The sequence below is a fragment of the Melospiza georgiana genome, chromosome 16 (genome assembly GCF_028018845.1).
Source record: "Melospiza georgiana isolate bMelGeo1 chromosome 16, bMelGeo1.pri, whole genome shotgun sequence".
In the NCBI taxonomy this organism is placed as follows: Eukaryota; Metazoa; Chordata; class Aves; order Passeriformes; family Passerellidae; genus Melospiza; species Melospiza georgiana.
This window is the reverse complement of record NC_080445.1, coordinates 1,290,916-1,306,826: the sequence shown is the minus strand read 5'-3', so window position 1 is coordinate 1,306,826 and position 15,911 is coordinate 1,290,916. Positions and strand designations below refer to the sequence as shown.

General features: G+C 50.5%; 1 protein-coding gene across 4 annotated transcripts in view; it reads left to right on the top strand.

Annotated features, from left to right (window-relative positions):
- The window catches only part of TSC2 (TSC complex subunit 2), a 33,214-nt gene extending 20,488 nt beyond the window's left edge, over nt 1-12,726 (top strand). For 3 of the 4 annotated variants that reach the window (XM_058035951.1, XM_058035949.1, XM_058035948.1), the window contains 13 exons: nt 481-702; nt 1,731-1,946; nt 3,494-3,562; nt 5,614-5,777; nt 6,585-7,069; nt 7,932-8,007; nt 8,256-8,342; nt 8,584-8,770; nt 9,558-9,697; nt 9,900-9,978; nt 10,487-10,578; nt 10,830-10,928; nt 11,493-12,726. In XM_058035951.1, the coding sequence (XP_057891934.1) occupies nt 481-702; nt 1,731-1,946; nt 3,494-3,562; nt 5,614-5,777; nt 6,585-7,069; nt 7,932-8,007; nt 8,256-8,342; nt 8,584-8,770; nt 9,558-9,697; nt 9,900-9,978; nt 10,487-10,578; nt 10,830-10,928; nt 11,493-11,660 (2,084 nt within the window). In that variant the 3' untranslated portion in view covers nt 11,661-12,726. The remainder of the gene's footprint in view (nt 1-480; nt 703-1,730; nt 1,947-3,493; nt 3,563-5,613; nt 5,778-6,584; nt 7,070-7,931; nt 8,008-8,255; nt 8,343-8,583; nt 8,771-9,557; nt 9,698-9,899; nt 9,979-10,486; nt 10,579-10,829; nt 10,929-11,492) is intronic. The other variant, XM_058035950.1, reaches the window with a different exon arrangement.
- The last annotated feature ends 3,185 nt before the right edge of the window (nt 12,727-15,911 follow it).

Genomic DNA, 15,911 nt, shown 5'->3' with positions numbered 1-15,911 from the left:
TCTGGGTGCCTCCTGTGTCTGAGCTAATTGGAGATCTGGAGCTGTCTGGTGTTTAATGAGGAGCAGGTAGCAGGAGCTGTTGGCTTTAGGTGTGGTGGGGCTCCTCCTGCTCCCCTCTCTTTGCAGGAGACCTTTGGTAAACACATAAACTGCTTTATAAAGAACACATGGAACATCAAATTCTCTTTGTGGTTTAGCCCCAGCTGGCTGCTAAGCCCCACCCAGGTGCTCACTTTGTCCCCTACAGGGAGATGGAGGAGAGAGTTGGAAGGGGAAAAGTAAGAAAATTTGCGGATTGAGAGAAAAGCAAGTTTAAAAATTAAAATGAAATAATAGTAACAATAATAATTGTAATGACAAGGTAAATAAAACCAGTATATTGTGTATGCAGCTGATAGAAGAGGTTAAAAGCCTCATTCCTGAGATATTTTTGGGGCTAACTAAGCATGTCTCTCCCTTGGATTGTGTCTGTCCTGCCAGGTGGTCATGCCTTACGTGTTGGTGCCTTAGACAGCTCAGCCTCCCACTTTCCCAGTGGCTCAACATCCCAAGGGACACAGGGCCCTGCTGCTGCTGCAGCCCGCCCAGACAAGGCCAGTCCTGCTCCACAGACTGCCCTGCAGAAGGAAAAGGCCAACTTGGCTGCCTACGTGCCCCTGCTGACCCAGGGCTGGGCAGAGATCCTGGTGCGCAGGCCCACAGGTGGGTACCTGAGTGTGGGCTGGATCCTGGGGAGAGAGCAGAGCCTGGGGGAAGGAGAAAAATCCACATTTAGTTGTAAATGAATCTGTTTATGGCTTACTGCCTTTTGAAACTGTAGAACCATGGGATGGGTTCCATCCAGTGCCACCCCTGCCATGGCAGGGACACCGTCCACTGTCCCAGGGTGCTCCCAGCCCTGTCCAGCCTGGCCTGGGGCACTGCCAGGGATGCAGGGGCAGCCACAAGTCTGGGCAGCTCACTTGTGTTTGCTCTTAGGAAAGGAATAACAACCTGTTCAAGGTCAAAATGCTTGAACACCAATGTGTTCCACGAGATTAACAGGCATTATCTGTTTCAAGTGAAAGCTGTTTCATGAGAAAATAACTGACCTGGTCTTTATTAGGACACCTGAGTGTTTTGGATGGCTTTGGGAATCTGCTGTAGCAGTGAGTTACCAGGGTGGGTTTTGAGGAGCTTGGGGTGAAGTGCAGAGCACTGGGAGTAGCAAATTAATTGAGTTATTCTGCTGAAGAACCCAGAACTTGCTCTGTTTGGATTTTTTACCTGCATATTCCAGAACAATGTGAGCATTTCCAACAGGAGCTGGGAGAGCTGGGAGTACTGACCACTTCCCTGTGACTGTATTCACAGGGGTGTATGTTAAGGATCTGACTCCATGTGTCAGAAGGCTTGATTTATTATTTTGTGATATATATTACATTAAAACTATATTAAAAGAATAGAAGAAAAGGTTTCATCAGAAGGCTGGGTAAGCTAAGAATAGAAAGGAATGATAACAAAGGTTTGTGGCTTAGCTCTCTGTCTGAGCCAGCTGACTGTGATTGGCCATTAATTACAAATATCTAAGAGGAGCTAATCAAAGATCTACCTGTTGCATTCCACAGCAGCAGATAACCATTGTTTACATTTTGTTCCTGAGGCCTCTCAGCTTCCCAGGAGGAAAAATCCTAAGGAAAGGATTTTCCATGAAAAGATGTCTGTGACACTTTCCCCCTTGTCTGGTGCAGGCAACACGAGCTGGCTGATGAGCCTGGAGAACCCGCTGAGCCCCTTCTCCTCTGACATCAACAACATGCCCCTGCAGGAGCTCTCCAACGCCCTGATGGCTGCAGAGCGCTTCAAGGAGCACCGGGAGACGGCTCTGTACAAATCCCTGTCCGTGCCCTCCTCCAGCCTGGCCACGGGCACGGCCAAGCCCTCGCTGCTGCAGCGCTCCAACACAGGTGGGGGCTGCGGGCAGGGCGGGCCAGCTCCGGGCTCTGCTGGGTCCCTGCAGGGCTGCCACAGCACCTGGGAGTGTCAGGGGGGCCAGCACCGAGAAAGGGAAGCGCTTCTTGTCCCTAGAAGGGAAAAATTCCCTTCCTCTTTGCTTCTGCTGGCGTGTGGGGGAGCAGGAGGCTGGGGAGTAACGGAGCTGCTCTGGAGGAGTCGTGTGGTTGGTGTGTTCCCCAAATGAAAATGAACAAAGTCATGGATCTGTTCCCTCTCCCACTTGTTTGGGGCTGATCTGGGCATCCCACTTGTGGATGGATCTTTCCATGCAGTGTTTCCATTTCCATTTGTCTTCAGTTTGGGAGTCTGTGTCGGGCACTCGGAGCTGCAGGTTCCTGGGGCATGGTCTGTCCCAACCCTTGCCAGCCAGGAGGAGTGGGCTGCCTCTGGCTTTTACAGCAGAATGCAAATCCTCTTGGATTTACCCACCTCTGGAAAGGACTGTTCAGCCTGCGGTTGAACCACTCGAGTTTCATTTGCTGGCTTGATTTTAACACAGTGGCCAAGGATTTTCACTCTATTTAATGTGGTGCTAGTTCCTCTTAAAAACTTGTTAGTGTTGGGAGATTGGTGTTGACCAACAGCTGCAGTTTTTAAAGCTTTCTGCAGTCCCTGCTCGAGCTCTTACCAGTGATATCCAACACGGAGGCTCTGAGCACTGCAGGCACCATCAGAATTGAGCAGTGGTACCAGCAGACCAGGCTTTGCTGGGGAAAATGGGATGGATTGTCTGGAAATCTGGTTAAAATGCCAGTTTTCAGCTTTCTTTTAAGCAGGGCAGGGTGTGTTTTAGTGTTTTAGAACATGTAAACACAAAATTGGAGCCAAAATCAAATTATCACCTCTTACAAACAAACAAAAAAATTATTCTCCATAAACACTTTTGTGACTCTAAAAATTTGTGGTATGTGGAGCTAAGTGGAGAGCTGAACCCATGCCACCTGAATGCCACTCCTGTGCCAGTCTGGGAGTCATTTGGGCCCCATCCTTGTTAACCAGACTTGCTGGAGCTGGCTGGGCAGTGACTGGAAGAAGTTTTGCTGTCCCACTGTCACATGCCTGTTTGCCCCTTTAGAGGTTAAACCTCTGTGGGTCTCTACCCAGATTTTTCAGACTCTTCTGTGGGTTTGAAAGTGACCTTGTGCAGGTCAGGAAGGGCTCAGCCTGGTTTCCTGTGTGTGCTGGGATATCAGGAAGGGATTTTCTGTTCTTAAGCCTGACAAAATGCATTCTGCAAAGGGAGCAGTTGGAGCCTGCACTGTTGGATGTGTTTATTCCTCCTTATTCGTGTTGAGACCTTGTGCCCTTAAAGTATCCCTTTGGCATCTGGTGAGCTTATCCCAGCTTGTTCTTTCCTTTGTTTCATTTATTTATTTGTTTGTTTTAAACTAGGCTCTTGGTTACATTTTAAACTCTGTGCTTTTTAATTTTTTTATATTTTTTTCATATAGTCTCTCCTTCCTTTTGATGTAGCTGCTCACTTGATTTCCCTTTGCAGTGGCCTCTTTCTCTTCCATGTACCAGTCCAGTTGTCAAGGGAAGTTGCACAGGAGCATATCCTGGGCAGGTATATTTATATATCTTTAAGGAAAAAACCAACCAAACAGTATTGCCATAGAAGAACACCTCTGATTCATAGAAAATGTATCCCTCATTCCTCATTTTCCCCTTCCATGTCTCCTGTCTGTCCCCAGTCTCATCACTCTCAACAAATGGGATCTTGACTAGCATGAAGAAGTCCAAGCCAGATCCAACATTTGCAAGTGCAGACAGTTCCTCAAAGCAACTTTTAGCTGGGGTGGCTTATGAGTCATGAGGCCAGTGTTAAATGACCTGTCAAAACGTGGCTGGGTTAATTAATCCTTCATTTGCAGCTTCATTTTCCAATTGGCTTTGTGTTGTGCCCAGTGGAAAAGCTCCCAGCTGTGAGGAGAGCAGTGTGTGCTGCAGGACAGGCTCCCCTTGGAGCTGCTCAGCCCACAGGGATCTGCCAGAATTGGGCACAGAAAGATAAAAGCAGCTGATAATATGTATAGATTTCATATATGGATAACGTTCAGCCAGCATGGAGCCTGGTGAAGAGCTTTTTAAATAAAAAAAGAAATATATTTCAGCAGAAAATCTGCTAAATTTTACCTTTCAAAAGCTCTGCAATAATGTCAAATCTTTCTCCACTTCAGTAAAATTTATTTCATAATTAAATGAAGTGGAGATCAAATTACACACTTTATGAGCACAACACCTGCATTGCTTTGATAACCTGCAATGCTTTGTGATTTTAATTAGAGGGTTCAAATGTCTTTCTGCCTCTTTCCTTCACTGGAAAGCTCCCAGCAGAGCTGTGGGGTGTTCTGAGCTGCTGCTGGCTGCTGTCAGAGGCCTCTCAAAGCAACACAAAGCTGCTGCAGTTCAATATTTTTCTGTACTTTCCCCTGTTCCTGTTATTCTCTTCCCACCTAAGGAATAATTAGTGCTTGGGTTGTTTCAAAGCACCAGCAATCTTGGCAGTGGTGTAGGAGGGGAGCTTGGCAGCACTGGGTATCTGCAGGTGTGTTCTGGCTTGGACAGCTAACCAGATCAGCACGTTGTTTTGGTTCCTTTTGGTTTGTTTTGTATTTTTAGAAGGTTTGTGTGTGCAATGCTAACTCTTAATTGCTTCTTTGAAATAACTTTGGTCCTGCGAGCTGAAATCAATCCAGGAAAAGCTGCTTTAGTGATTTTTTTTCTTTGTATATTTTTTTTAATTTTGCTGATTTTCTTTATACTTTTTGTGTGTGCTAATTTTTTGGTTTTATTACTTTTATCGTTATTATTTTGGAAAACAAATCTTGGCCTTTCAGATTGGTCTTCCAGTCCCTTGTGTGCATAATGGGAAGCCTCCTGTTCTCCAGCCTTTTCCTCAGGACAAAAAGCAAGGCCAGGAGGAGCCTTTGGTCAGACTCATCCCTGTGGTCAGTGCCTGGAGTAGATCCAAGATTAAATCCTCCACGTAGGCAGGGCTTCCATGGAGCTTTTTTGTCAGTGTGGTTCCACTCTCTGTGTGTGTGAGCAGATGCCACTGGTGCCCCTGTCACCCCTGCTCTCGTCCTTCCACACATGTTCAGGGCTGAATTGTTCTGCTTCTCCCGAGATGTTCTAGGAAAGCTGCCAAACTGCAAGGAAATGGCTCCTAGGAAAATTTCTGATCTCCTTGTAGGCCTCAAGGCTCGGGAGCATTGCATTTCAGTACAAGGAAAGCTCCCTTTGAGAGCTGAAGTCTCCAGTGAGCTTTTATCTTGTACTTTCCTACACCTCTGTAGTTCCTGTCTGTCCTGGTAGCCCACGTCCAAGGTCCCGTTTCCTCATCCCGTGCCCTGTTGTCCATCAGCAACAAATTGGAAAAAACAGCTGCACTTCCTTGGCCCAAAAGGCAGGCTGTGAGGGAGAGGTGATTTATTCCCTGCAAAAAGGGCAGCCAGGAGCGAGTCTGACGTGCCAAGAGATGCCAGGGCACTCACTGGGCATGGCCTTCCGTTGAGATCCCTTAGGGAAAAGGCTGGTGCTTGAGAGGAGAGGAGAGGAGAGATGGGGGCCTGTCCCCGTGTCCCTCTCTCAGCTGCCATGCCCGTGTCTCCCTAGAATCGGCCGTGGTGCTGGAGGAGGGCAGCCTGGGCATGGACATGGAGCTCAGGGAGGCCGAGTCCCCCGCCGAGTCCCCCGAGAGCGAGGACACCGAGACCTCGTGTTCCGAGCACGTGCTGAGCGAGGAGAGGTTTGGAAAAGCGCAGGACTCGTACAGCAGGGTAAGGACAGGCCCAGGGTGAGACAGCCAGGGGGGGATTGGCCATTGCTCCCTCATGGCGTCCTCAGGAACTGATCGCTGATGGCGCTGGGGGGGGACAGGGGAAAACCTTGATCCACATTGCTTTGTACTCCTTCCTGCCCACCTTTCCTTGGAAGTGTTGGTGTGCCTTGAGCCTTGCTGCTGTCAGCTTTTATTCTGGCTGTCAGGAGAAGGAGGGAATCGGTCCCTGTGAGGGTGGGTGGGCAGGCCCTGGCACAGGTGCCCAGAGCAGCTGTGGCTGCCATGGATCCCTGCCAGTGCCCAAGGCCAGGTTGGACGTTGGGGCTTGTAGCAGCCATGGTGTGAAAAACGCCAATCACTTGTTTTTAAATTTTTAAAAGTTTAATAGTAGTAAAATGGTTGTAAAAATAGTAATACAATTAGAGTAATAATAATTTGGAGAGTTTTAATTAGGAAAATATGAGACAATAGAGACAAAGAGTTATGGACGTCTGGATACCTTTTTCTGGGCAGCACAAGCCCGAAAAAGGACCCAGGTTAACAGAGGATTAACCCTTAAAAACAACAGCCTGTTGCATATTCATACACCTCATACATGACGCATAAATTCCATTCAAGTACAGGATTCTGCCTGGTCAGACAACGCAAACCATTCGGGGGTTCTCTGATTGCATGAAAACTGTTAATATTTTCTCTCTCTTTTTTTGGGGGGGGGGGGTTTTGTTTGGTTTTTTTTTTTTTTTTTTTGTTTTTTTTTTTTTTTTTTTTTTTTTTTGTTTGTTTATTTTATTTTTTTTCCCCCCAGTCCTCCTCCACGTCCAGCCAGGAGGAGAAGTCGCTGCGCTCGGAGGAGCTGTGTGAGGGCGGGATCCCCATCGGGCGTGAGGAGGGCCGCGCGCTGGAGGAGCTCTCCTTCCAGCCCTCGCAGCCCCTCAGCAAGTCCAGCTCCTCGCCGGAGCTGCAGACGCTGCAGGAGGTGCTCAAGGACGCCAACGGGCGGGAGGTGCCGCGGAGGCTGAGCACGGAAGTGAAATCCAAATCCCAGTCGGGGAACCTGGAAGGGGAAGGCCTGGGCGGATGGCCGGGCCGGGCCGAGGACGGCAGGGCCGCCGGGCAGGGCGGCGGCACCGCGGCTGCCACCTCGCCCCGCTCGCCCTCGGGCCACCGGCCGCGGGGCTACACCATCTCCGACTCTGCCCCGTCCAGGAGGGGCAAGAGGATCGACAGAGACGCCTTCAAGGGCAGGGCAGCGGCGTCCAACACGGAGAAAGTCCCTGGGATAAACCCCAGGTGGGTGCAGAGCCCCTGAGCTGCTCCATCACGGCTCCTTCGGGGGGGCTGCACAGTATCCCATTAAATAATTAATCATTCAAATTATCACCTCTTAAACAAATTATTCTCCATAAACACTTCTGTGACTAAAAATTTGTGGTACATGGAGCTAAGTAGCCCATGCCACCTGAATGCCACTCCTGTGCTAGTCTGAATAAAGCTCCTGCTTTATTCAGGAGCTGATACAGACCTGTTGAGCGCACTACCATGAAATGAACTTAGGGATTAGGAGACAGAGCTCCAAAATGGTGAAAGAAATAGATGGGTAGTTTCCTCCTGAACTTAATGTACTTAATTAGGGGCTGTGGTTTGACCATAGGTTACACAGAGTTAATTTTGCTGTGAATGATGTGGATTGCTAGTTTTGCATTTTGAGAAATAGAATGTGCAAAATCCTAAGAAGAAAGAAAAGAAGGGTTGTAATAGAACCTGGGTATTGTCTCACCATGTAAATTGCATGGTGAGACAATTTTCATCTGATTGAGGGCAGGTAAAATGCAAATGTCTGCACAATCATGTGTCTGAGAGCCTAGAAATGTCCCCAGAGCTGTGGAGGGCATTTCTGCTCCTCCATTCCCTGCCTTTGAGCAGGGAATTTGTGTGGCTGCTGCTGTTTGACACAGCATTGTTCTTCAACAGGGGTCTGTTGCAAACTGCAGGTAGTCCAGGCACTCAGAGTGTCTCTAAAAGATGAATAATACCCTGTTAGCATTTTAATTCCTCCCATTTTTTCTGCTGTACATAACGTTCTTACCTCCAACAGATCAAAACTGACATTAATTTTTATGGTAACAGACTTTTCCCTCCTTCTCTCCTCCAGCTTTGTGTTTTTACAGTTGTACCACTCCCCCTTCTTTGGTGATGAAAACAACAAACCCCTCTTGTTGCCAAATGAGGTAGGCAAGAAGTTGTATAAATCCTTAATTTTTTTAACCTCATAACTGTCTTGGAATGCAGATGATAATTACAAATATCCAGCTGAGGTGCTGTAGTTTAAAGGTGTTTCCTATCAGCAGTGCCACAGGTGGGAGATCTCTGTATTGGGGTTGTGGAGGGGATTGTTTAAAGCTGGCAGAATGCTGGGATGGTTTGGTTGGGAGGCACCTCTCAGGCTGCTCAGGTGGGGTCTCTGGTTTGGTTGCAGACGTTTGAGAGGTCGGTGCAGCTCCTGGATCAGATCCCATCCTATGACACACACAAGATTGCAGTGCTCTACGTTGGGGAGGGCCAGGTGAGTGTGTGTAGGGGTCTGGATCCTTGTGGGGTGTTGGGAACCACTGCAGCTGTGGGGTTTCCCTGCTCCAGCTGTGGGATGTGCCCTGCTCCTGCAGCAGCCTTCCTTTTCCTTAATTTCCTGTGCTAAAAATGAAACCCTTCTGTGGGGGCAGTCACCTGATCCCAGGAAGGGTCTCTGGTGCTGGTGCAGTGCTGCTGGCACTGAGTGTGACACGTGGCACGTCCCTGTGTCCCAGAGCAACAATGAGATCGCCATCCTGTCCAACGAGCACGGCTCCTACCGCTACACCGAGTTCCTCACGGGCCTGGGCAAGCTCATCGAGCTCAAGGACTGCCAGCCTGACAAGATCTACCTGGGTGGCCTGGACGTGTGTGGGGAGGATGGACAGTTCACCTACTGCTGGCACGATGACATCATGCAAGGTGGGCTGGAGGGATGGTTTGTGTCTCCTCACCCTAACTGACCTGCATCCTCACTGTTCCTTCCCAGGGATGTGCTGGGCTCTGATCCCCTCCTGTTCTCTCTGGTAGCTCTGCAAGCCATGTGAGAAAGCTCAGGCCAAAACATACCTGCCTTACTGAACAAAAAAACATCACACCAGTTTATAATGGTCTGCTCTATAAAACAGTGTGCTCTGTGAAAAGATCTGTTCTGTAAATCTGTGAAATTATCAGCTCTTTAAAGGCTGGCAGGGTTTGGTTTGCAGATTTAGCTGCTGTCCCCAGCTGCTGTTAAAGCTCTTCACTGAGGGTGGTGTCAGTTTAGCTGTGTTTCACTGAAGAGTATTTCAGAGCAGAGGGTGTCACGGCAGTGTCACCCAGCTCCTGCAGCACCAAGCAGTGCAGAAATCATCCAGGATCCAGCAGGATATGGTGAACTTCCCAAATTTTTCAGCACAGCTCTTTGCTCATCACATGGAGTCCAGTTCCACCTGGGGCTCTGCAGGGCTCAGTTAGGGCGAGTTCTGGTTTAAGCTCTATTGCCTCTTTCCTGCCTAACCAGGGTCTCCTCCCTGTGCTGCTGTGGTCCTTCCCACTGGCTGCTTCACTCCATGCTCCAGAGAGTGCTGGAGCATCCAGTGGGACTGGATTCAGCTGTCACAAACGGGGACAAACCTACTGAAGGAGCACAGTTTGTATTTTTATTATTGGCATGTGACCATTGCTGCTTTCCCAGCCCAGCCTAAGGATCTGTGTGTTCCCTCTCCAGCCATTTTCCACATTGCTACTCTGATGCCCACAAAGGATTTGGATAAATACCGCTGTGACAAGAAGAGGCACCTGGGGAATGATTTTGTTTCCATTGTTTACAACGATTCTGGAGAGGATTTCAAGCTGGGCACAATAAAGGTAGGGGATTTTCCTCGTGGGTGTGTTACAGCAGGAGCACAGGGTTGTACCCTCATGTGTGTGGGTGTTACCTTAAAAGCTGTGTGGGGATTATGGGGGGAGCTGTTGGCTGTGGTGGGTTCACTGCTGTGTGTTCATGGCATTCTCAAACCATGATGCTGCCAGGGAAATGTTTCTGACTGGTGCATTGGCTTCTCCTCAGGGGCAGTTCAATTTTGTGCATGTGATCATCACCCCCCTGGACTACGACTGTAACCTGGTGACGCTGCAGTGCCGGAAAGGTGGGAGTGAACCTCAGCCTTTGCTGTGCTGGGGGTTTGTGTTGTAAAAGTTAAAACTTCCAGGAGAAACTCTCTGGAACCAGTTTGCCCAGTTAGATCTGGGTTTGCCCTGCTCATGTACCCTCTCTGGATTGCTCATGCTGTGTTCAAGCCCAGGACCCAGTGTCAGCAGCAGAGCAGATCCCTCCCTCCAGCAGGTCTTGGGAATGCTGGAGGACATGGGGAGTTCAGCAGTGCTGGTGCAGGTGTTTTACCAAAGGTGTTTCTGGCCACACTTGGCTCATGTGAGAGCTCACAGGCTCTCCCCAAACCTTTATGGAGCAGCCAGGATTGAGAGCCAGTTGTGTTAAACTGCAGAGCAGGTTCTGTTAGAGCGGGAGCTGTGGAGCTTGTGGGTACTTGGTTGATACAATTCCTCAGGTTTATTTGACTTAGATATTTAGTTACTGGCAACCTTTTGCTTCTTAACTGTCTTACAATATTTTTTTCTTATTCCTGTAAACTAAAGACATGGAGGGTCTGGTGGACACGAGTGTTGCCAAGATCATCTCTGACAAGAACCTACCCTTCGTGGCCCGTCAGATGGCCCTGCATGCCAACGTGAGTACCCCCAGCTCCCTGAGCTTCTTGGCCCATCACCAGCTTCCAGGGAAACAGGCAGGGCCTGCTAAAGCAAAGAAACAACTTTTCCACTTGACCTTGAAGCCAGAGTTGGCACCTGAGCAGTCCTAACTCAGTGCTGATTGCAGTTGCTGTCAAACTGCTCTGAAAAATTTGATGAATTTTATTGTTGAGGTTACATTAATGTGGCTCCTCTCTTTCCCTGCTTCTCCCCACCCTTCCCATCCCAGATGGCTTCCCAGGTCCACCACAGCAGATCCAACCCCACGGACACCTACCCCTCCAAATGGATCGCGAGGCTGCGCCACATCAAGAGGCTGCGGCACCGGGTGAGTGCAGCTGCCCTGAGGCTGGGACTGGGCTGGTCTGAGCCTCTGCCTGCAGCTGAGGCAGGTGAAACCAGCTGTCAGAGCTGGCTGAGTGACAGGGGGGCTGTGTGTACAGAGCTTAGAATCCAGCTGGTCATGGAATCACAGAGTTTGGGTTGGAAGGGACCTTAAGGATCATCCAGTTCAAGTGTGGCAATGTCAAACAGTTTCACTGGCAGTAAGGGCTTTGGGAAGCTTTATCCTGGAATCCCAGAATCACTGATATTGGAAAAGCCCTCCAAACCCATTGAGTCCAATGGATGTGCAATGCCCACCTTGTCCCCAGCCTAGAGATTGCCACCTCCAGGAATTCCTTGGGCACCTCCAGGGCTGAGGACTCCGAACCTCCCTGGGCAGCCCCTTCCAGTGCTTGACCACCCTTCCCATGGGGAAATTCCTCCTGGTGTCCCATACCTGGACACAGAGTGGCACTGCCACAGTGTCCTGGTAACCTGCCCTGCCCAGATGGAGATTTGGAAGAATTTTGGAGAGAATGGAGCTCACCTGCTCTCTGTTGCCTTTCAGCTCCGTGAAGAGACACAGTACCAGAGCCCTGGCCTTCCCCTGCAGCTGCACCCCTCTGCCCCCACAAAGCCCCCTCCCCAGATGCCCCAGGACCCCCCTCCCAGCTACGAGACGGGGCAGAGGAAGAGGCTGATCTCCTCTGTGGATGACTTCACTGAGTTTGTGTAGGGCCAGGCTCAGGTTGTCCCTGCAGGGACACTGGGGCCATGGAATTGTGTTCCCTGCCTGCTGATCTCTGCACCTGCATGGACACAGGGATTGGAGGCACAGCCTGGCTGCTCCTTGCATGTGGACTTGGCACTGAACCTGCCAGGAGCTTTGAGTGCCCCTGAGGATGACACTGGATTCCCAGCAGAAGCTCCCAGAGGACCAACCCACTGTGTTTGGTTTGATTTGAGCTGTTTCAAAGCTTCTCTGTTGGGAAATTCCCTGCAGAACCTTTCCTTGGACTCCTTCCACAGCAGCTCCTGGTGGAAGCAGACAAAGGATGATACTCTGCAGATCCTCATGTGAAGGTACAGGAATTGTGGGATTTTTGAGGACTTTATTGGGAATGAAATATGAAGTATTGAAAATCCAGTTGCTATTTCTGAGCACCCCAGAATCCCAGCTCCTCCCTGAATCTCAGAGCTGTCAACACTTGTGGACTCTTCAGGCTCTGAGTTATTCTGCTGCCAGCTCTGGAAAGAGTTAATTTGCATTCTCTCTTGCTCAGAATGCTGCTTAAGTTCCCAAGATTTGTCTTCATTTTGGCTATCTGCAGAATTTCCCTGGCTGCAGGAATGCTGGGGTGTCTCACCCATCCCCATGCACCTTTTTGACTGCTGCCAAGTCTTGGGCATCATCTCCCCATGAGTTTTGCCTCTTCCCTGACAGGGAGGCTCTCAGGGGAGGCTGAAGCAGCTCAGCTGGAGCTTCCAGGGCAGGTGGGCACAGCTGGAATGGGACTTGCAGCCCGTCCTGAGGCAAGGAGGGCACCAGACACTACAGCACCCAACTGGGAGGCACCTCATAAGCTGGACTATACTGTGAGAACTTCATCTCCTGCTTGCTCCGTGAGGGGAAGCGTGGCTGTGGGAACGGCTGCCAGCAGGGAGATGAAGTGCAATGTGCACAAAGTGGGACTGTGAAGGGACAGGTGAGGGACAGAGGGACAGCCCTCACCTGTGCAGGTGTGTGGGAACACCAAGTGTCCGTTGTGTTTGAGTGTTTATGAGTCATGGAGGAAATAAAATATTTGTCTGATCAGCGCGGTCTTGATATCCTGGGGCAGTTCCATATAAATCCTTCCTCCTATCCTGGTTTAGTTTCCCAGCCTGGTTTGCTCATGGACCACCCCCTACCCCTCGCAGTGTTGGACACACGGATTCCTGGCTGTGTTCCAGTCCTGGACTGGGATATTCCCTCTGTGCTGGGGAGGGGACTCTCTCAGCTTTGTCCTTGTGCCACCCCCCGTACCACAGGTGAGCTCGTTCATTAACACCAGCCCTGACAGGCTGGAGGATTTTAGGAAATGTCTTGTGCTGTGCAGGAGACCTTAATTAAAATTAAGCATGCAGAGAGAATGAGAGTGGGGTGGAGAGGAACAGCTGGAGCAGGACAAAACCACCTGAGCCAGGTTTTAGCAGTCAAGTGTTTATTTGACTTTGTCATTTTGTAAGAAACATCCCCACAGTTACAAAATACACCATTTTTGTTTGCAGTGAAATCCTGACCAGACAGGCACTGTTGGCATTTTGGTCACAATCATTGTTCTTTTAAAAAAACAAAAATTAGAAAAAATAAGGCACTTACAGAAGTCCCTCCCTCTCCCTTGGAACAAATGGATGGGGGTCTCATTTTTCATTTAAGCAGCTTGATCCTGATACATCACTGCGAGATTCAAGGCAATAAATAAGACACCATCTCTCGGTGACTACAGACACAAAAATATACATTCAGGGGGATTGATGGGCTTTGAGTCAAGGTTATTGCTGTGAGGGTGTAACTCCATGGCTGAATCCCCTTAGCTGGGACATGGAGGGGAGCCTGGGACCCTGCTGGAGCTGGCACAGGAGCCGCTGGAGCAGAAGTGAGAGTGCTGCAAGCTGTGGGTGCTGCCCACCACGCAGGGCTGGGCTTTTCCAGGGACTGTGGGGGCACAGCTGCTCCCCGTACTTCAGGGAAGTAGGGCAGTTGTCTGATCCCTTCCTGCTCCCCTGGCATCAGGAGGAGCACTTGGGAAAGGCACACACACCGAGTCACACCCACACACACACAGAGGGCGGGGAACAGGCACTTGGAACAAAAATCCAGATGGATTTGGGGAGCATCTTTGTTCCAGCTGCCCCTTAGCTCAGGAAGGGCTGCTCAGAAACATCTGGGACCTGCTGGCCCCTCCTGCTCCCAACCTCCTCTAATGAGGATACTCCGGCTGAGAACTGACCATCAGGAATTGAACTTTTTGGCTCTTCAAGACACTTCCAAGACCTGCTTGGTTTATTTGGGACGTTTCAATCACTGAATATTCCCACAGAGCCCGTGGGGTGGCTGAATCTACACCCCTGGTGCTCCATACAGGTGAGACGGGCTGTGCCAGGGCAGGGCTGTGGGGAAAGGAGCTTTGGAGCTGGAGAGACTCCAGCCTGGGCTCTGGGGACATCCCAGCTCTCTGGGACACCTCACCACTGCTCCTCTTACTGCCTTGCTCTGGGAACATGGCACTGGCCCTGTCACCAAAAAGGAGTCATGGACATGAGCCTGGTGCTGTGCTGCCTGGGAAGGTAAAGGAACAAAAAACCCAAGGCAAACAGTGTTCTATCTGTGGCTTGAAAACCAGGGTTTTTTCTGAGCACAAAGCTGACCAGCACCTGGTCCCAGCCCTGGGCTCAGCCTCCTGCCTGCTGCAGGCACCTCCCTGTCCCACTCCTGCCCTCTGGGCCCCTCTCTGCCCTCTCTCCCCTTGTCCTGGTTACCAGGATTGCATTTCTCCCCTCTCTGCACTCCACTTCTCTGTGCTCCCTGCTCTCCAACACCTCCCTGCTGACCAAGCACCACCTCGTTTGTCTTCTCCTGCCCTCATCCCTCTGCAACCTTTCCACAACATCTGTCCTGCACAGCACCTGAGCTTTCCACAGGTAACTCAGACCTGTCCCAAAGGCACTTTAGAGCCGCCAGTGTCCCCTGCAGCCACCCTGACTCACACAGCCAGGGGAGCACAGGGACACTGGAATGAAATCTTCACAAGTATCCAACAGAGCTGGGGGCTGGAGGGGAGGCTCAGGAGGGCATGGAGCAATGGAAGTGCTTTAGGAGCCCCCTCTCTCCACCTGGAAAAGTCTCCCTGCCCTGGGAAGGTGCTTCCAGGCCCACCAGCACCAGAGGCAGCTGAACCCAAGGCCCCTGCCCTGCAGCTCTGCCCCCTCATCCTTCCTTCCACCCTCTCACTGTCCAAAGCACGGAGCAGGTTCTGGAACACACAGAGGAGCCCACTGGGGGCTCTTCCCCATCCACCTGTGGCCACTGCCCCGAGCCAGCCCAGGAGAGCACACACACCACACACACACAGACACCCAATCCTTATATACACGGGACATTCCCAGGAAGAAGCACTTAATACATCCTTTAAATAACTCTGACAATAGTGTTCTGTCTCCTATCTACATGTTTCAAACACGGTACCGATGCTATGAAAATATAGCAAACATACAAAAATATATACATTTAAAAACCAAACAAACCCCGTATAAATTACTTACAATAGCCATAAGGTGAAATGGGGCTGAGGAGGGCAAGGCAGCCCCTGGGGGGCTTCAGGCACCCCCAGGCTGTGATCTGGGGGGCCCCATGGCACAGGCCAGCTGTAGCCCAGCAGCTGTAGCCCAGCACATGGTGAATCCCAGCTGGCAGGGCTGGAGGGAGCCCAAAAAAAGCTCCCTCAGGGCTCCACCTGCCTCCTTTGTGCTCAGGGAAGGCACTGGCACTGCTGCCCGAGCTGGGGCTGCGCTGCCCTCCTCCCTGCCCATTTCAGTTTATGATTTAAACAAACAAAATACTGCTTTTGTGATATATTATCCCATTCTTAGCTCGCACGTGTCACTGGTAGCCGAGGAAAGCCTTGTTTAAAGTGCTGGGCAGTACATAGAAACAAGTAAACCAAAAAAAAAATACATATACTTAGGGCAATACATTCCTTGGGTTAGAGAAGCCAAGCAGCCAGCGGCGCCTGCACCCCGGGGCCACAGTGGGGGGACAGGGCAGGTGGGGACCTCAGTGACACCAGCACGTTGGGAACCCCATACTGGGAGTTGGGAACCCCACAATGGGAGGTTGGGAACCCCACAATGGGAGGTGGCTGAGGCAGCCCAGGGGTCTCTTGTCCCCAGCTCGCTGCAATGTCCTTTGTTTTAAATATTGGATTTCTTTAAATACAAATAATAG